The 21,782-nt window shown below is 42.3% G+C and overlaps 1 protein-coding gene across 1 annotated transcript in view; it reads left to right on the plus strand.

Annotated features, from left to right (window-relative positions):
* Positions 1-3,317: 3,317 nt before the first annotated feature.
* Positions 3,318-21,782, plus strand: part of rarab (retinoic acid receptor, alpha b) — a gene marked incomplete at its 3' end in the record, with an annotated part of 31,455 nt that continues 12,990 nt past the window's right edge. Inside the window, exons 1-3 of the mRNA XM_080009553.1 lie at positions 3,318-3,662; positions 3,932-4,615; positions 21,580-21,734. Of these exons, the coding sequence (XP_079865679.1) occupies positions 4,408-4,615; positions 21,580-21,734 (363 nt within the window). The 5' untranslated portion in view covers positions 3,318-3,662; positions 3,932-4,407. The remainder of the gene's footprint in view (positions 3,663-3,931; positions 4,616-21,579; positions 21,735-21,782) is intronic.

Consider the following 21,782-nt stretch of genomic DNA (forward strand, 5'->3'; position numbering starts at 1 on the left):
TTTATGATTTTAATCTTTTATTTGTATTCTTTTGTTTCCCTGTTCATTTTAGGTCATATATATTGTTTAGGTTTAGTGTATATTACCATATATCTTTTGTACAGTTAACTGTTACTGTGGTATATTTTCTAACTTGCATATATTGCTTTTTCTTTTTGTATTTTTCTTTTTATTGGATTTCATTATTATTATTCGGGGTTGAATAAAGTATCTATCTATCTATCTATCTATCTATCTATCTATCTATCTATCTATCTACAGCGTGGGCTCACAATAGGTAAATCATAAACATCTCACATCTTATTTTTTTATGGTTTCATTGGGGCTTCATACAAACAAACAAATTGCATTTAAAAGTTAATTCTACCACATAAAGGCAATCACACATGGCATTAAATATTGTTTATTAAAGTGTGCCAGCTAGTGCTGTAAATACATTCCTGGAAAGAGGAAAAGGACGCTACTGAAGATGAAGTGGTTAGACAAAAGACTTGAATAGGTTCAAATAGTAAAATGCAAACCTCCTTTAGAGCCATGATGTTATTATCTCAAGGGCCTAACATAGGCAGGATTTTTCCCGGTTTTTAGAAATTACCTAAATTGATTTATTTGAAATGGCAAAACACATAGTGGAGGTGGTGAATGCATTGCAACCTGCTGTGGTCCTCACCAGGGTCATCAGGCAGAAATGAAAAATATCTTGAGGGTTTTTGACAGCCTTGCTGAAAAGCAGAGAGCGAGGGTGGAAGAGTTTGGTTTCCTGTCGATGTTTTACCATCAAAGTGTTGAGAGCAAGAAAAGAGGAATAAAATGAGACCTGAGGAAGTAATTGGCTGTGATCTTGTGCATGTGTTTAACATGTGTGTGTGTGTGTGTGTGTGTGTGTGTGTGTGTGTGTATGTGTGTGTGTGTGTGTCTGTGTGTGTGTGTGTCTGTGTGTTTGTCTGTGTGCAGGTGCTATGGATGTTCCTCTCTCGTGAGCACAGGGGGGCGCGTGTGTCTTGGAGGGTGTTGTCAGGTGGAAGGTGTGTGTGTGAAGATGAGAGGGTGAGATGGTGTTGGGGGGTGAAAAGCCTTCTCTGTTCAGTGAGAGGTTATGTGGAGTTGAGCTCACCAAACTATTTCAAGAGTTATTAAGGCCATTATCTAACAAGGGCAGGTTAATTTAGGACGCCGTTCACAGGTCACATGTGACCAGGTCACCAGGGTGGGAAGATCAGTTCACAGACACACACACACACACACAGTGTATGTGTGTGTATAAACTGTATATACAGTGTATAGATAGATGGATAGATAGATAGATGGATAGACAGATGGATAGATGGATATTTTAGTAAATACTGTAGGTTTCTGTGTTAGGAACTTTAGGAAATTGTATCTTTCCTGCTTAGGGAAGGCTACAGTAGGTAAAACTATTTCACTTAACTAACTCACAGGTTATTAGGGGTTCAGCCCACAGCTACCTATTGTTATTGCTCAGATTTAAAATGTTTAATCTTCTTGGCGTTTTTCGGGCTAAAAGTATTGCGACAGCCCCAGTACGCACACATGGCTGGGGTCTTGTTAGAACCGGGGAGTTTCAGACATCTTGTAGTTCAAGTTTGATCAATATTGACACATATTTGGAGCAGAAATTTGTGGGAAAACTGTGGAAGTAGAGAGTATTTAAGTTGTTTTCGCCCAGATTTTCTATTTTTATTTCAAGAAATGTTTTTGTTGAGTTTCGAAGAAAATATTTTAAATGGAGCTGGGAAATTAAACTTTAATTTCTTATAGTTACAATTTAAATTTAAATTAGAGTTCTGCTTAATTGGTTGAGTATTCATGTGCAATTTGTTCAATAAAAGCATGTTCAAAATAATTTATTTCATCTCTTAATTCATTCTGCATGGGCAATTCAACGTTTGGGGTCTATGTTAGCAGTGTATCTATGAAAGCAGAAAGACATAGGGACCGTATAGCCAATATGCACACTACAATATTTGTTTATTTATCGTAAGTCATATTGTTATCGCCATCTTTGATGTCGTCGACCATTGTTTGGTGCTTTTAAAATATTTTTAAGCATTGGTTCAGGCACCGTTTAAGCACCGGTACCGTTCGAAATGTATCTGTTTAACATCGGTATTGGGAAAAACACAAAACAATACCCAACCCTAGTTGTAAAGACTGTACGAGCTGATGATGCATTCCATGGGATTTAACTCGTGTTAGTAATAATTCTGCATGTCACCAGGACTCGGAAAACTATAAATACAGTAGTCACAGAGTCGTAACCGCGTCGTTACGTCAGCCGACGCTGCGTTCAATGGAAGTGGAAATTGTAACTCGTTTTAGTAGTAATGCTGATGTAAAGACAAGCAACAGCACAAACTGATGCTATGTTCCACGGGGGCTCGGGAAAATTTATAATTGGGGTCGATATGAAGTGATGGTATGTTTTACGGGAACTCTGTAATTCGAAAACTGTACTGAAATTCGTATCTAATACGACGACTAACCTGAACGCTGTGTATTGATGCCTACAGCTGTATTTATTATTATTATTATAATTATTATAATTATTATTATTATTATTATTATTATACTGGGGGGAAATCATTAGCTTGGAGTCCTTGGATCAACTTTTTAAATTAAAAAGGTGCTTAAATTTTTTCAACTTACATCTTTTTCAGAAAAAATATATTTTTTTTTATATTATTCCACCAGGTACATTTACATGTACGTTGAATTTGTCGTGGTGATGTTTGGTGCGTTTCACTACAGACGATTGGCAATAAAGAAATAAACAAATGGTCCAATATATACAAATTGCCAAACTAAAATAAATAACACAAAACAGAAATAGTCAGCATATACAAAATGCGATTGTCCCAACTCGTGTTGAGGTCCTCTCGACTTAAGATGTGCATCTCAATTTCTCCATTTCCAGTCGAGAACATCCGAGAAATGTGGGTTTGACTGACTTCAGCAGTTCTTCAGTTCTTCAGTTCTTTATTTCTTTATTTCTTTATTTCTTTATTTCTTTCTTCAGTTCTTTATTTCTTTATTTCTTTATTTCTTTCTTCAGTTCTTTATTGTCAGCGTACAAAGTCGACCAAGTGTCGGGCACGGGCAGATAGGTGGAGCTGTGGAGCGCAGCTGCTGTCGCCCGTCAAGGGGGAGCGAGAGAGCGAGCGGGGAGGGGAGGGGAGGGGGAGAGGGAGCCATGGAGTGCAGGGTAGAGGTTACCACAGGACACCGGCGGTGCTTGTAGTCGGACCCCTCCACAACAAGCGGACCACCAGAAGGCAGCAGCTCGACATTACGGAGGGACGACCTATGTGTACATACATATATATATCTATATATACATACACATATATATATATATATATATAAAGATATATATATATATATACACGCACATATATAGATTTCTATATATATAAATGTATACATAAATATATATATATACAAAGTTTACAGTAAAAAGAAATGCTAGCAAGCTGTCGCGGGCTTTTCCGAGAGGGCTTCGGGTCCAGAAAGCCGCCCGCCGAGCGGCTTTGAACACGGCGTCTCCACTAACTGGACCCGGGGAGCGGATCGCTCAGCGTGCGGCTGCTTCTGCCTGGATTTGAGACCGAACGGAGCCCGAACAGCACGACATTACGACGGAGGTGAAGAACAAAAAATTAAAAAAGACAAGAGAAAAGGATTAACGTCGTTTCACGTCTCACCTTTTGTGTTGGGGGGGTGGGGGGGGACGACGACGACGCCTTATTCCATTTTCTTTTTTCTTTTTTCTTTTGTGTTTGAACTGTGCTCAAGCGAATATATTCACCCGGGACACTTGTGTTATTCATCCAGAAAACCAGACGCGCATTTAATTATTTATTTGTATTTTTATTTGTATTTTTAAATATATATTTTTTTTTTTTTTTCAAAGTTGAACCAGATACAGAGGTCCACGGGGTCATCGGGACGGCTTTATCCGGTCACCTCGCTCTCCCCACTCCCTCCTCCTCCGCCTCCTCCGCCTCCACCTCCAGACACACACACACACACACGCACACACACACACACACACGCACACACACACACACGCACGCACGCGCTGCCTCCGCCCATCCCGCGCGGGGATCGGCTGTTATGAAGATGTGAGCGCGCTCACTCCCCTCTCCGCGCGCGGCCCGCCCGGGACGCTTCCATCGCCTCTTCTCTCTTCTCAGCGGATCAGAGGGAGGCGGCAGGGGCTGGCGAGCGGGGAAGGGGACGTCTTCGCACCCTCGCTCTCTCGCTCTGCGCCGTGACTCTACCGGGCTCCACCTCCACACACCCCCCCCACCCCCCCACCCCCCCCCCGCCGCCGTCCACACCCCCCCCCCCCGCGCCCCCCAACCGTGCCGCTCCGCTCGCGCGGGGATGTACGAGAGCGTGGACGTCGTGGGTCTGAGTCCGAGCCCCAGCCCGAGCCCCTGCAGCTCGTTCCTGGGCATGGACTACTACCACCGACCCCCGGGGCTCGGGGGGGTCGTCTGCTTCGGCCCGGAGAAGGGAGCGGCGGGACTGCCGCGGCCGTTCGGAGGAGGCTCGCTGGCGCCCGGCAGACCCTGGAGCGGCTCCAGCCACTGTAAGTCCGGCTCTGTCACTTTGAAAAAAGAAGAGCTAATTAAGCCGATGAACATGTTCGGAAATGTGTTTCCCCACGGGAGCCGCCTTGACACCGATTCAAGACTCGACGTACTCTGATTGTGAAATGGTCAAAGTGGGTAGTGTGATATCAAATTATAATGTGATTTCAATCGGAAAAAAGAAAGCAGTACAACGCTAAAGCAAAGTGAATGAATAGTATGAAAATATAAGCTTTGAATGGCTCTTTCAAGAGGACCCTGGGGACGAAAAGCATTAATTAAGAACATAAATATAAGATAAATGTGAATATTGAAAACAGCCAAACGTCCACAACTGAAATTAAGGCATTTGACTGTACTATCCGCTATAATCAATTATCACCATATTGTGACGATTGGTCATATTTATTTTGTGTAAATCCATCAAATCAAATGATGGGATGACCTAGGGATTTGTTTTCGGATTTTGAATTTAAGAGCAGATCCTGTTTTATATATAGTGTGTGTGTGTGTGTGTGTGTGTGTGTATGTATATAATATAGATGTGTATATATAGATATAGATGTGTATATATACAGTATATGACAACAATTATTGTGATAATAAATTCCCCCATGGTCCAGGGCTGGTTGGAAGCCTGTCCTCATTTTGGTGGCTGCCCTGTGCTACATATCGAGCTTATCGTTAACCAGGGGATGAGTGAATTCAGCCGTAGAACCCCTTGGCTTTTGGTGTGTTATCAACATGACGCAATGTCAGCACACCATCAAGCCGTAAAAAACACTTGGGCTGTTGACTTTTAACTTACCCAATTCAAGAATGCCGTGGCAGAAATCCACCTGGTCCCAACCTGAGCTTCATTTCCATACACCTCTCTGGCCGAATGCGCATAGCTCTCTGCTTATATTAACAATTCTTTAATCATCTCGTGCTTTAGGTCAGATGTAGGTTAGCAAGAATCTTGGGTCATAACAGCATCGACAACAATTACCCGCTGTTATAATGACAATAGGCTGTGTAAACAAAGACAATATGAAGGTTTTTGTCGCTTTTCGCTTATTTGCAACATAGCAACAACCCACAGGGATTCACAGCCTGTTACACCCCTGTACAACACCGGGACTACAGGTGCACTTTGGCAACGGCGGGGCAGAGTCTTGTTTGTCTGGTGTTTTATTCCTTTTCGCCTTTCTTCCTCACAGTAGTAAGTATCAGTGCAGCGATCTTGTCTGGCAACTGCAAAGGTAGAAAACCAGAACGTTTTCAAGGCTTGTGTTGTGAGAGGAGAGGAAAGTGGGGCTTGAGGGAGAGAAAGTGAGCAGAGGGGGCAGACAAACTTACTGGGAGGAAAGGTGAGAGAGAGAAAGGGAGTGAGGGGGCTGATTTGTGCTGACTTTTGTCCACTGATGTGGGGAAGGAGAAAGAGAGAGGGAAGGGGGGGGGGGCAGCGACAGAGAGGGAGAGAAATAAAAGACAGACAGAAACACCGGGGGAGTGCTCGTAAAAGCAGGCTGTAAAGATAGGGAGGGTCCGTCGGAGCAATCGAGAGGTGTGTGTGTGTGTGTGTGTGTGTGTGTGTGTGTGTGTGTGTGTGTGTGCGTGTGCGTGCAGGGGGTGAAGAGAGTGAAGCAGGTTCAAAGGTCAAACTGTAATAAAAAGGCTGCATGCAGTCCTGGGAACGCACACACATTCAGTGACTGGCCTGACAACATGGACACTGTGTGTGTGTGTGTGTGTGTGTGTGTGTGTGTGTGTGTGTGTGTGTGTGTGTGTGTGTGTGTGTGTGTGTGTGTGTGTGTGTGTGTGTGTGTGTGTGAGCATTGGTGTGTATGTGTTTGGGTGTGATCCAGCAGTGACTCACTGACAATTGGGAATTGACCTACACCCCCCCCCCCCCATCTCTCTCACCAGTATCACACCCTCTCCCGCCCTCTGCCTCTCTCTCTAACTACTCCTCTCCCTCGCTCTACCCTGTGTCAGCTGCCTGGTCATCAGTTCTACGTACTGAATGACCTCTCTCTCTCTCTTTCTCTCTCTCTCTCTTTCTCTCTCTCTCTTTCTCTCTCTCTCCCCCACACACATACACACTCAAAGTCACACTAACACACACAGTCACACCATGTCTGGGAATGTCAGGGTGTACCGACCAAGTTGGAGCTGTGTGTGAAAGGAAAATGAGGTGGAGGCTCGAGTGTGTGTCTGGCTTTGTGTGAATCTGTTTGATGTATCTGTGTACATTTGTGTGTTTGTAAAAAAAAAAGTAGTACTTCATTAAGCGCATTAAACACCAACCCACTGTAGGTTCAGTGTTATGCTAGGCTTACACCGCCAGCGATGGGGCTGCAATGATGCCTGAAGCCAAGTCGTTCTCGTCTTGTCGCCAGGTGTCCGTGTCCCTGCCTTTTGTAGGCGTGTCAGCTCAAAATCGACTGGCTGTTGCGGGCGCGCCAAACATTTCAAACCGCTCTCCTTTACATATTTAATATACATTATGAAGATAGATGTGTGCACTTTTATTTGTTTTAATGGTGTAGAAAGCAAAATAAACCCCTTGAAAAAATTTTGTATATAGTTTTGCCGGCCGTCCCTTAAAATAAAGAATTGTCCTCATTGGAGAAACATAAAACGACATGTTCCTTGGCCTAATGGCCTAATCATGTACAATGATGCATGGTCCGGGCCTTTATTTTCCAAGGATCAGCGCAATTGAGAGCATATGTATCTGACCCCATTGGCTGTCGCCCAGCACCCAATGTTGCTAATTTGCATAAAGTTGAAATCCGCTCAACTTTCCATGTCGTAGTGAAGCCGTGAGCTTGTCGCCAAATGTCGCTCCGCCCCCTGCAGCTGGATGAAGCCAAGCTCCATTTGAGATGCATTGCAGCCTGTCGCCTTGCAGTGCATGTGTGCCAGCGGCGTGACCGTACCTTAACATAACTACCTACTTCCTTGTTTGCCCAATATTCATTAAGTTCCCTGTAAAGCAAAAAAATGTATATGTTCTGAGTTGTCACACCACAGAAAATGTGGTTTTTTTTTACCACCCAGCCAAATTTGAATGATTAAAAAAATTTGCCAAGTACTTAAAATTTGCTTTCAAAATTGTGAAAAAAGGCAGTTCCCTCTGTTCTGAAACGCTGGGATGTGTCCACTGAAGAGGCTGAAACCACGCCCAATCACCTTAAACGTTTACATTAGAGTAAATAAATTAAATGTTTAAATGTTCTGTGAACCCAGTCCTGTGTGTCTAGTTGCTCACCTAAAAGCACCACTGTCTGGCTACAGGACTCCCCGCTGTTCGGTGCCCCTTGCTGTCTCTTCCGCAGGCCAGGTCGGGGCACCGCAGCCTGCTAATGCTAACGTCACCAAATCCCAGGTGTTTATCCCCAAAACAGCGTTTTATCCCCAACTCTGGGCTGTTAGCTTCGCTCATTTCACCACTGATGCTTTATTTCCGACCGGGTGTTTATATAGTGTTAGGGGAGGGGCCATGCCAAGTATGAACGCTCCAAGTCATCGAGTCATGATTCAACCCCGCTAAAATAATCCAGACCACAAAAATCGTGAAAAACAGTTTAATGGTCTAAATCCACAATTCCATACTACATTGTTCAGCCTTTTTACATGTTTTCAGCAATTACCTTCTTACATGTACAATGTGTAGAATCCAGTCACTGAATTCACTTTACAGGGACTATGAAATAACATTGAAGCCATTTGTGGACACAATCATTCTGTGGTAATGGAACAGCAGAAAGCAGGCTTATTGAAAACAATTAATTCGATTATAATTATTAGATAGATTAGTAAATGATGAGTTGTAGCTGAAAAAGTCTTCAGATTCTCCAGCATCCCAGTTCAGTTGGGACTCTTGGGTGTCTTCAACTCCTCAATCCCATGGGGTTTTTTAACAGTCTTGGCACCCAATGTCCAAAGAAAGTTAATCTGACTGGTCACTTTGTCCTCCACCCTGAAAGGGACAGCAGCTCCACCTTTTATCCAGGTTAGTGATTATTCTATTGCAGATACCTGGGGCCGTTTATACATAAAAATAGCCCCCCCCAGCATCAGGTACTGCTATCTGTCGTTCTAGCGTCATATTGTTTGGTTTCCTGTAAACGATGCAAAACAATTTGCATTATATTATTTCCACAGGCTGATAGTGGCTGTAGCCAGACATTCGATGAACTTTCAGTTGTTCGTTGGGGGCATTTGTTGGATCTGTACCCATTTGATGGAGGACCTTGCAGTTTAATATTTTATTCTAAAATAGACCCCTCTGAAGGAAAGTTCCTGACAATTTTGACAGACTCACCTGGCGACGCCATCCGAAGGTGTTGGAGATGTTGAAGATGGTGTTGAAGATGTCATAGTGCTTGACCTGAGTGGGAACATTTATCCGAGTGGAAGCAAGTCGCAAGCTGAAGGACACTTTCATGTGCCTGGCACGCTCTAGATGAAAGAGGTACCGTTGGACATCCTCATTAAAAACTGTTTTTCAGTGAAATATGGATGTAAGCTCATGAGACTGACACTCTAGCCTGTTTTGCATTTGGCGGGCTCAGTTTGTCTTTTCCTTATCATAGGTGTGGCATTCATTATGTAATGTGTTGTGCTCTGTTTCTACAGACCGCTTCGCTGGGAAAGTAGGTCTTTCCAGCTTGTTTTCGCAAAAAATGAAACCGGTTGGTTTTGCCTTTGTCATAGCGTTGTTATCCAAATGAATACTGGGATATTTGGGGCAATCCAGGGTGCCTATTCCCCAACCCTTGTGCTGTATGTATCAATACATGTACGCGAAATCTGGCACGTAAAGTGTGTGTGTGTGTGTGTGTGTGTCTGTGTGTGTATATGCCGCAGTTTAGGTTTGCCACTGTGTGTTAGTGCAGATCAATGTGCGTGTGCCCGCATGTGTGCATGTGTGGTAAAGCCTTCACTGCTCTTTCAGCAGATAAAAGCTAAAAGATCCGGAGGGCTGGTTATTAATTCATACAGCGCACAATGACAGAGTGCTTTGAAAAAAGGGATTCAATTTTTTTTGCATCTGATCTCATATCTGTTTACCTTTCTGGCCAACGAGTCAATTTGAGTATTGAAGTAGTGTAACGCCAGTAAACTAAAAACTCTAAAGCGATGTACCAAGGCAGAAAGACACTTAGGCCCTGTTTATGCCTGGCATCAACATGCATCCTGGGTGATCCGATCACAAGTGGACAGCTCTAAGTTTGTCTATTTACACCTGGCATTAGAATGCGTCTCCACATGCATCCCGAGTAACCACTTGTGATCGGATCTCACTTCCCGGCTCTATGTGCAAATAAACACTCACAGAATATAATTTGCAAAGACCAAATGCGAAGACCTTGGTGCATGGGTAAAATCTAAACAATACAGATTGAAATTTTGGTGCTGTGTGTATTGTAAGTGTTCAGGCTGAACAGTTTTTATTGAGTTTCCTGATGTTCTTACTTGTAAGGAAAATTAAAAACGTGAACGTGAGAATTGGGGTGGAGTTTTTTTTCTCCTCTAGGCAGCAGTGCCTCGTACACGCCAGGCCGGTTTTCCTGTGTTTTGTTTTTTTTTGATGTATTTATTTTAGTTTGTTTTCTACTTGTGTGAAATCACTGCGTAGTGTTTAATGGAGAGGGAGCAATCTCCGGTCCATTGCAGGTTTCGGTTCCTGTTTCTCCAAACAAAACACATAGCAACAAAGTCTATATTTATATTATATGTATTTGTTTTCCTCCATTTCCTAATTGAACGAAACAAAAAACCTGCGTGACCCGTACTGCATCATGCACAACTCCCCGTTGCTTTCCGTTACTACCAGACTTAATTTCGTAATAACTGGATGTTTTTGTGTAAACAATTGATTTGTAAATAATAAATCCTGCACTTCCGTAGTGGGGAGACTTTCTCAATTTCCCGACCAGACTTTAATATGACACCGCTGGCCCGTGATGAGTATGTACTTCCACTTACGCAGAGGACATCAGTGGAGTGGGCGGTCCTTCAGTGTGGCCCAGGATTCACGTTTACACTGTTAAAAGAATGTGGCCATATGTGGCCCAGACCACCTCCGAATGTGGTCTGAGCGATTGGATCTCAATGTTTCCTCAATGCGGTTTGGGTGCATTAACACCTGTACTTAGAGGTGTCCACTTAGGTCCGATCGCCCAAGACGCATGTTAATTCCAGATGTAAATGGGGTCACACTGAAGGTTACAGCAAGGGCGCTCTCGATGCCACCATAACGTGGGGAATTACACAGGGCCCTAGGATATCTCAGGGCCCTTTAGTTACATTTATGACGAGGGGTGGTTAGAATGTTGATGGAGGAGGATACCCCCAGGATGTTAAAGGCCCTTCTTCTGGAGAAACTCCGGGGCTGAAGTGTTTGACCTATCACTCTGGCAACCCTGTGGGGAAGGCAAGTGGAAAATGGGGGTTATAACTTGGAAGGATCAGACCATTGTTTGGAATGATAATAATCATTATATTGTGGAGAGGCTCAAACAAAAAAATCCAAACCTTCCATTGTCATTTGAAAAGGGATCCTTCTACAATTCCGGTATGGGTGGGGGCCGGTTTTAAGCCGGAAACTTTTTGATCAAAAAGGGATAGCTTGAATAGTACCTTATCGCTAGACACCATGTGAGTTGTAATTAACAACTTAATTCCTCTGTTACCTTGGCGAGGATTAGAAACAAACAATGCAGCGGTTCACTGCTGCGTTTCAAAGCTCTGACTGATTGATGCCTATCCTGGGAGGAATCACTGGCATGAGGCCAGGACAGCTTGTAGAACCAAGTCTTAAGGGATTCTTACTCACTGTGGATTTAGCCCACCGATAACTGCGGTATAATGTGTTTTTTAATGCTTTGAGAGCTTTCTTTCGCTAAGGATCAAGGCTAATGCCTATTATGAAAGGATATGCATTATATACAAAGCTGGGTTAATTTGTATAGTATGGGGAAGGGCTTAATAATAATAATAATAATAATAATGATAATAATAATAATAATAATAATAAGAGAAATGCTGGGGTAAACACAGCATCCAAGGTTTCATTTTTTATTTATTTTTTAGCCTGTGCTGTCAGCATGCTGGGCATACAACACAGAGTATTTGTATGCCATTGCATCTAGGACACACTTAGTCTGCAAGTGGGGTTCAAGTTCTCCACTTGCAATGCAACTCTTTATTAATTCTTTAATCGTCAAGAACTGCTGCAATAACTCTGTCCTGTGGACGACCTGTAGGATGACAAGAGCATAGTTTTTTGTAATACAGAACCACCACCAATTCCCCCCTTTGGAAAACTATTTATCATGTTTTGGTCTTTAAAGAACTAATCACTACTCCAAGAGGTGGGAGAATCACCATGGGTGAGACAAATAAACATAGAACCAAACGACAACAAGTACATGGAAAAACAAAAACATCAGATGACATGTATCGAAAAAAGAGTCAATTAAGTTCAGCGAAACTGGAACAGCAAGTGGCTGTTGGTTATGTGGCCTCTTCCTGTAATAGTTAGTTGGTAGTTAGGCATTAAATGAGGACGAAAAGGAGAGGGATGTAACCAGGAGGGTGTTGAGGTGTGTTCAAAGCAGGTGCTGGTTGTGTGTGTGTGTGTGTTTGGGTGTGTGTGTGTCCACCGGTGAGTGTTCAGGATTTATCCCATGCAGTGGCAGTTCCACCTGCCAAGCTCCACCCGAGTGGCGTTTTCAGGGCCTGACAACACAGAGACACAGGCAAAGATGTTCCAAATAGCAGTTTATTAGAGTGTCAAGAAAAAAAACCGAGAGCAGATGGACACATGTCATGACAGAGTGTATGTGGGGATGGGTGATTTACCTTCTCGTTGATTGCTCTCACGAGCAACAGGCTTACAGTCACCTCTGATCCCAGGTCCAATTACCCAGACCCAAGACATGTGTGGCTGCTTAAACCACACCACACATGTAAAACAATATCTATTTAAAAGTGGATTTACATTTTTTTTTATGTTACACAATCTAATCAATAGGGCTGTCCAGGGCTGGCTCTCCCTATAGGCGATAATAGGCGGCTGCCTAGCGTGCCATCCTGGGGCGCGGGGAGGGAGGGCACAGAGAGGGAGCGATTGGGGCACATTTTGTGCACCTGTCTCCCTCTCTGACTGTACCGATGACCGGCGTACCAGGAATGGGGTGCCTGCGATTGGCGCACCAGAACAGTGTGTTTTTGTTTATTGACGTCTCCTTATGGAATGAAACAAGTGCTTATTGAACAAAAACCATGCGTAATGGGGACCCTTTCTCCGTGCCCGCCGCCTCTAGTGATTGTTTTAACCCTCCGTGCTGTTCCCCAGTGAGACCTGGTGCGGTGGCCACGGTGCGCTGGCACGGGCCACAGTGCGCTGGCCCGAGCCACGGTGCGCTGAGCGCGGCGTGTGTCGCTGCCAGAGCTCAGAACACCTGTAGAATCCAGATGGAGCCTCTTCCCGAATAATGCGTCTGTTTTTATTTTTATTCAGTGAGCATAAAGTTGTCCCTTACCACACGGAGTGGTGCTCCGTGTTTGGGACGCATGCGCGTAACATTTTTATAAAAAATAATACATTGCTGCTGAAACACTGCATATTTTTGGAATCTAACAATTACAAGGCTTGATGTTTAATCTATGAGTCAATATTCTACTGTTATTGAAGGTTTTTACTTTTTACACTTCAACAGTTCAATTAAGATTGATTGACGCACGCATCAATTCATCTTATTTCATCATAAAACATGCCTGTCTTGCCTACAGGAATGAGCATTTATATGTTGTCTATATCCAATGTTGTTTTGGTCATACTATAGAATGATTTATTGATTGTGTTTAGTGAATAATACAGAAGACAAGGAACTTTATAAAAAAATCGCAGACTAAATCGCAATCACAATATTGGTCTAAAAAAATCTTGATTAAGTTATTTTCCCAAATCGTTCAGCCCTACCAAAGGTGTGATCATTTTCAACCTGTTCTACACTCTCTGCCTCCGGAGAAGGAACGTTCTCCATCTGTTCTCTCTCTCCCTGTCCGCTTGCTGCCTCCGGCTCCTGTGCAGCCGGTGGGCAAGCGAAGTGCTTGTGCTCAATGTTCCGCACTGTCTTTTACTAACTGTAAAAGACAAAAAGTTTATGGTCTGAGTGGCATTTTTAATAACAAAAATAATACAATTTTAGAATATAAATATCGGTCCCCGTAGAGACTGGACATGTTTCAATTTTTTGTCTTTGTAGCCGAGCTCCCTGGTTTGGAATCGCCATTTTTTTTGAATGTTTTTTTCTCTTTTCTTCCTGCAACAAATAAATAAAAAAAATATTTGTAGGAAATACATTTTCGTAAAAACTCACTATTTGTGATTTATTTGGGTTCGGCTTTACTTTACGGCAATGTTACTGCTTCCATCCCCACCCACGTCCGGCACTTTAAATAATACTAGGTCAAAAGTGGGGAAATTTACAGAACAACTTTTACGTAATATAAATACCGAATCGCTTTTCCACATGAAGCCAATATGGAACATTGCCAGTAGATTCTTGGCTTTCAGTGCAAGTGGGAAAGGGGCTAGTGAGACTAAGTTTACCCAACATGACATTACCAGCCAAGATGTTAAAAACTTAAAACACGAAAATTGTTCCTGTATTTTTGCCGTTGCTACCTGTAAAAACATTTTTTGTTTTGTTCTTCTCCATAAGCCCAAGGTTGTAAATTCATTTAATAATCGGTAACCTGACAGCGGCTTTTTGAGGCTCTGTGTTAAAGTGGTAAAAAGAACTAAACAACAATGTGAACGCAACACTTTGTTTTGAACGCCTTGCATCACGCGAGAACACCTCCTTCAGAAACAGAAAGCAGAGGGAGAGAGATGAACTCAGAGAGGAAACAACAAGATCACAGTGAGTGGGGAAGCCCAAAGGAAATAAGAGGAGGTGGAGAAGAGGAGCGGTGGTAGGAGGAGGTGGTGGTGTGCTGGGGGGGAGGGGGTAAACGAGGTCAGACGGTGCTTCGGGGAACTGCTGGCTCGTGTGTCAGTGAGATCAGACCAAAGACAAATAGTGGCGAGAGAGAGAGAGAGGGATAGATAGAAGATAAACGATGGAAAGCGGGGAGGAGTGACGATAAATCGAGAGGATGTTGAAAGAGAAAGACGGGAAGAAAGAGTGTGTGTGCGTGTGTGTGTGTGTGTGTGTGTGTGTGGGCAGGGCTGACACTTACAAAATCTTCTTACTCCATCTATGTCGAGTAACCACTCCTCCCTCCACACACACACACACACACACACACACACACACACACACACACACCTCCCCCTTCCATCTCTCTCACACTCTCCTACCCCCTCCCTTGAATCACCTCTTCGTTCACTCTATTTCCACTTTTCTCTATTCTCCGGTTTTCTTTTCCTTCTCTAACCCACTCTTTTCACCTCTCTCGCTCTCTCTTACTTTCTGTACCGGTATGTCAACAGAGCAGTCCGTCAGAGTTCAGTCTCCTCCATTGTGGAATGTCTGGTATGGCTACTGGGGGGGGGGGGTTAAAATAAAAACATTATAAACCACACAAGAAAAAAGGCCCCAAAGGAAAAAAAAAACACCCCTTTATATCACCACACCAAGGAATCAACCAAACACAGTGCGAGAGGTCACATTTCCATCTAAAACAGAGCAAATGATGTCCTTGTAGCACCACTGTTGTTTGGAATCCTGCACCTCACTCATTAGTTTGTAAAACCTAAAATCAACCCACACACTGGCTCTCACCAGGGCAACAAACAACAGGGCAATATCTTGATTGAAGTCATTCTGTATTGTAGATTTCCTGCTTTTGTAAATTGCAAGTTCTGCTTCCCCAACTAAAAAAAGCAAAAATGTTTAGTTAGGTCTAGTGGATTGCGCCCAGCACCAAACACTAATGCAGTCTCAGAGACATTTTAATTGAACTTTGAAATAAAAAAAAAACATCAACTGAAAACTTCAAAAAGTGGGTTGAGCCTCTGGCATTAAAAAACAAACAAACAATGAGAAACAGTCTCTAAAAGTCTGTACAGCAATAACACCGTGCAAGATTCTCCGTTGTAGGTCACCTGATCTTTTGTTGAGTGGAGGCTATAGAGAACCCTCCATACTGGTTTTAATACGCCGTTCACCCCCAGCTTCTCCCTCCATACTATGTTGGATCTCCCCTTCAATTTTGTTCTGTTTACTGTTTCTGTATAGTGCTTGGGAAGGGGTCATTTCTGTTGGGAACTTTGTGTCCACCAAAGTAGTAGTAGTAGAACACCCTCCTCCTCAGTCAGTTTGTTCTGCAGCAAGCATAAAAAGTTTTCGGTTTGTCGAATAGACCTCTGGCCTAATCGAGCTCCCGCTTCTCCATCTTTTGTGTGGCGGCTCCAGCCGCACACAGCATCCGTGTCGGTCCTGGTGCGGCTCTGTTCCGCACATCCAGCCAGGCTCCCATGGATGATCCGTACCAGTACAGTGGAGCAGGATCCAGTCTCGTCCAGCTGAAGAGAGCCCATGTTTTAAGAACTGTAATAAAACAGAGACAGTCCACGGTGCTCTTAAAACAGCCCAGTGTCTAGTACCAGGCCAGTGGCTCTCTTTAAAATGGTGCTGGCATCCTGCCTCCACACCAAGTCCATCGGGCCCACCAGGTACCTCTGGGCGAACTGCAGTCTGATGCTCTGGGGCACCCAGTGAAGCTTGTCCCAGAAGAAGTCCACTACGACAGCCTGAATCTTCATAAATCAGGTGCCCACCCCCAATGAAAAGCAAGAGCCTTTAAAGTAATTACTTGAAGTAATACTTCTTGAAAGTATAGTTGCCGGGTTAAAAAAATGCAACAAATGATCTGTACTTAATATTGACATTAAATTACATTAAATATATTCAGTTTTCGAGACAGACAGTGTTCTTTTCACACAACAGGTACTCCTCACTTTACATCCTACCTGTTTAATGACCGCTCAGACTTAGAACCAGCTCTCTGACCAGTCTGTATTGTCCACTGTGGACAATACCCCGGCGTGCACGCTGTGTGCGCAGCGTCTCAGCATCAAGCATCTCATCGCGCATCACCCTTTATATACTATATACACTATATATACTTTATATACTGTATATACTATATATAGTATATACACTGTCTATACTATATATGGTATATACACTGTATACTGTAAACTATATATACTATATACACTGTAAATACTATATATACTATATACACTGTATATACTATATACATTTTTTGTTTTTTTAAAACTGCACTTACACTTGTATTACAATTGTAATTAGAATCTGCACGAGTGCTCATCTGCAGATAAAATGTACAGTAGCGCTTTATTCAGTATTATAGACTCTGTTATGTCAGGACATTCAGTATGACGTATTAAAGTACTTTTACTTTAAATACTAACTGCTAAGTATATTACAGAGCATGTTCTTATATACTTTTACTGCGGTAGAAATGTCAATGTGGTACTTTCACTTTTAGCATAGTCAATTTTGGGTCAGGGTATTTGTTTCTCCCGCTGCATATTATGGAGTTCATTAGTATAGCAGCATCTCATACAGACATTTGTTTAGGCAGTCAGAATTATATTAATATGTGATGTTTCCAAGATTAAACAAAGCTTCAAAAATGTACTATTTTAGTGAAAACTGCAAAACAATGTTTCTCTGATGACGAAAAAACTTGCAGAAGCTTTTTTTAGTTACTCGAGCACCACAACAGTGATTGCTGCTTCATTTATGATTTATTTTCGACTCTTGCGGTTTATATTGGGCTATATTACGTAAAACATTCTCACGGGTGCAAACGATAAAGCGAGGCTGAGGCTGCCCTTGAATATAGAACGATTAAACACATTGTCCACTTTTCTCCCAGGGCAGAACACAGGTTTTCCCACAATCAACAATGTTAAGCTTACGCAGTATGCGCTGTTGCAACGTGCGATTTGGTCATTGCATTTCGCAAAAACCGTTAAACGCACACAAAAAAATCCACAATGTCAAAGTGTGTGTGTGTGTGTGTGTGTGTGTGTGTGTGTGTGTGTGTGTGTGTGTGTGTGTGTGTGTGTGTGTGTGTGACTTTTGACTGCGTTTTTTTCTGGTATGGCAGGCAGCCATCTTTGGCTGTTGTCCTCCTGCATTTTTTGGCGCAATGTCCTCATTTATGTCTTGCATTTTGAGTGAAAGTAAAGTTTATTTTTAAATTAATCCTCTGGATTCCAATATAGGGCAGCCATTGTGTTTGAAGTGATAATCGGATAATATTAATTTATTAACAAATCCCATTTTCGTTTTTGATGGCACTTAAATGTATATATTAATCTTATTTATGTCCTCTATAAGCTGTTTTCATTGTTGGTAAATCAACTGACCAGAAAACGTTGGACGAAATACTTTGATTTAGGGCGAAAAAAGCTCACTTTCGAACGGAATTCTGGTGCTTGTAGTGTAATCACCATTTTGTACTGCAGACAATGTTGTGGATTGTCACTTTATGGACTGAGTGGACACGCACTTAAACATTTTAAGTTACACTCAGTAGGCTTTGGGAGATTTATGATATAATCGTCTATTAGCGATTGACTCCATCGATCGCGATTGACATTGATGACAGAAGACTATTATTTTTTATTTATTTTATCCGCCAGGAAAAATCTGCATTGAAACAGTACTGCACACAATACGATGCACCCTGCTGTGCACGCATCGTAGGTGCGCCATGGGATACACTCCTCATGAATATATCTTGCCCAGACAATCCACTACCTCGATGCCCATTCACACTTAAAACAAAGGGCGCCACGGGGTCCATGGGGCCTCAAGGGGCACCCTTCACCCCCCCACCCCCACCTCCCGCACGTGCCAGCCGCTCTATATGCAAATCTAATCTGATTATAATATAGCAATATACAGTATATTCTTATAGAGAAGGATTTTGCTTTTGATTTTAATTAGTTTCCTTAGTTTCTTACCTGTATGGAAAATGAAAAACGTTTTTGTTTTATTTGTTGGAAGATAGCGTTTGCGCAGCCTGCCGTGTCTGTCTTTAAATTTGAGAAGTATTTCTTTTCATTTGTTTCCTACATGTGGGAAACACAATTTTTAAACACAACTGAGTTAAGGGGCTGTCCCGTTCCAAAAAAACCCATGCGTCCCCACTCTCGGGACAGTGGAGACGCAAGTCTCACTGTTGCTATGGGACTTTATTTAGTAAAAACTGGATGTTTTTGTGTAAATACCTTACTTGTAAATAATAAATCCTGCACTTCTGGAACAGGGAGGCCACATTTGCCACATACATTGGTTCTATGCTCGCCGCCCCCCAGCGATCGGCGATTGCAATTTTAATGATCACCCAAGCCTCACACTCAGGAAATGGACTGTTTCTACCGCAATTTTTGATGACACCATTGACAAGCATGTTAGGAAAACGCTCATTCTTATCTTGATGTACCAACTCAATTTCTCACACTCCCACAGTTCAACTTGAAATCTTTGATTGACGGTTCAGTGAATAATATTAGGTTAAAAAGAAACAGAAACTCCTATGCTGTGTTTCCAGTGGAAAATGTTATGTTTTATGTCACAGCATAGCAGTCCATTTTAGACTGTCAGGAAGTTGTTTTGATGAATTATGATTTCATCTTGTTTTTGATGAATTATGATCTATTTTATTTTTACACACAGTTTAACTGTTGTTAATTGAGTGGAGTTGAGTGGAGTTATGTCACTTTTTTTTTTTGAATGAACACACACACACGTCCACTTATGGAGATGAGGAGTGCGGTCATGTTAAGCGTGTGTTCACAACACTCTAACAATGTGCTTACATACATCCCTGACCACCTCTGAATGTGGTTATGGTGATCGGTTGCTCAGCGGGTCTTGGGTGCATTCACACCTTTATTTATAGCTGTCTAGGTGGAATCTGATCACCAGAGGCACTGTGTAACTCCGTCTAGCTTTTTCTTATTCACCTTTTAACATCTCCACTGCCTGTGCCCTCGCTGCCAATTCAGGCGATCTTTTAGAACTTTCTTTTATTATTTAAAAATTATTTTAGATATGGGATATTAGAGCTGATTTGTACAGAATTCTGTCTCTACGTTATAGTGAAGGGGTGTAACAAAGTAAATAAAGCATGACCTTCCACATCACCATTAGCCTGTCCATCAAATACAGTTTCCATGAGAAAACTTTGGTGCCTGTCAACATGTCCTGGAAGATTTAAATTTCCCGACAAATGGGAGAGATTCCGGTCAAATATTATCTGTTTATTGAGCTTAAAAACAATTTAGAGAATGACATCATCAAGGTATGTAGATGTATAATATTTTTTATTCAATATTTATAATAAAATAAGTCCTGTCAGTTAAGCCATTTTAAAAAGAAATAAATACAATTTATGAATATTACTACAAATCAAATAATTACATGAACAATAAGTAAAAAGCGAAGCCGCTTTATTTAACATTTCACACAAAAAAAACATTTTGATCAAATCAAAAACTAAATAAATATGCCAAGTAGGTCTAAATAAATAATACAATTTGTGGTGGTTCCGTCCTGTCAACATATTTTAAACAATGAATATTTACAATCTGCTTTTGGTTGAAACTTAAATGTCCCAAAAAAACACCAAACTATGGATGCATGTTTCCCTTTTGTCAACGACACAGTACATCATGTTCTTATTTCTCCTCAGAGTTCTATTCGCTGCCGCTGTCTTCGCTCTGTGTCTACTGCGTTTACAAGCTCAACCTGTCCACCAGAGAGGGGCGGGGCTTAGTTCTATATCGACAAACGTGATTGGTCAGAGGTGAAGCTTTCAGATCGTCCAAACTGATTGGCTTCCCGTTTCAACTTGGACTTGAAAATGAAATTTTTAGTCAAAATGTTCCACCTAGCACTAATTCAAATTGTGCTTGGAAGGAATTATTTTCACCGGACATTATGACCGGAAAGATTTAAATATTTTGGAATTCAACAGATTTTCCCAGTCAAAAACCGGCAATTACCGGATAACGGAAACGCTGGTCAGCAAAAACAAAAGAAATAAGGAAGGTCCAGAATGATGGGAGGACCAACATCAGACTCTGGCTTTAGTCATCGTGGTTTAGAAAGAAGGGAGTAGTAAACCATTACACCATACAGGGTGGGGTATTTTCAGATCATTGGTGTCTCATACTTCCTTCACAGACCAGTATGTTTTCATGCTCCAAACAAATGAGAACAAATTTATTCAATCAGCTTTAAGATGTGCATCCCGAGTCTTTAAAAAGCACCATTTTTTTCTAACGGAAACTCTGCTGTCGAATACTCTGTTATTTCATTTTATATTTAATAGTCTTTTATTTCTGAACGACCGCTCTCTCTTCATAATGAACGTTGTCCCGGGCAACTAGCTACCGGCGACATCTTGGGACAGTGCGTTGAAACTACAACGGAAGATGTGAAGAGATGAATGCGGAATGTCAAATTTCATTTGAAAACATCAACATTTCAGAACTAAATAGGTTTGTCAAATGTAGGACCAAGTTTTTTTTTTATAGGGCAAATAGTTTGCTACGTTGCTGTGAAAGATTTTTCTTAGTGGAAGCTCTTGAACTAGGCATAGTAGTTATAAATCATTTAAAATCAATATTTTGTCCAAATCTCATCTCTTATGGAGTAAGTAGTCATGTAATAAAAGCTATGTGCGATAATGTGTTGCCATCGGGTAATTATTGCAAAATAACCTACTGTATCACCTGATCAGAGTGACAAAGGTCCTCATCATCCTATCAGGAGTTAGTTTGCAATATGCACCGTCTAGCTGCACATTATCTCTTAAACGATTACTTCAGTGAAACTATATAGGCCAAGTTAACTTTCTTCCTTGGAAACAAAGTTGACTTCCATATGTTCTACTCCTCCAGCTGTGGAGACGGGGAGCACCAGTTCCGGGGAAGACCTTTTGGTGCACAGCCCCCCCTCGCCGCCGCCCCCGCCACGCATCTACAAGCCCTGCTTCGTCTGCCAGGACAAGTCATCAGGCTACCACTACGGAGTCAGCGCCTGCGAGGGCTGCAAGGTATGGCGTCTGAGTGTGTCTGTGTGTAGAATGCTCACTCTGGCCCTG

This window comes from Zeus faber (genome assembly GCF_960531495.2).
Source record: "Zeus faber genome assembly, chromosome: 11".
NCBI classification, from domain to species: domain Eukaryota; kingdom Metazoa; phylum Chordata; class Actinopteri; order Zeiformes; family Zeidae; genus Zeus; species Zeus faber.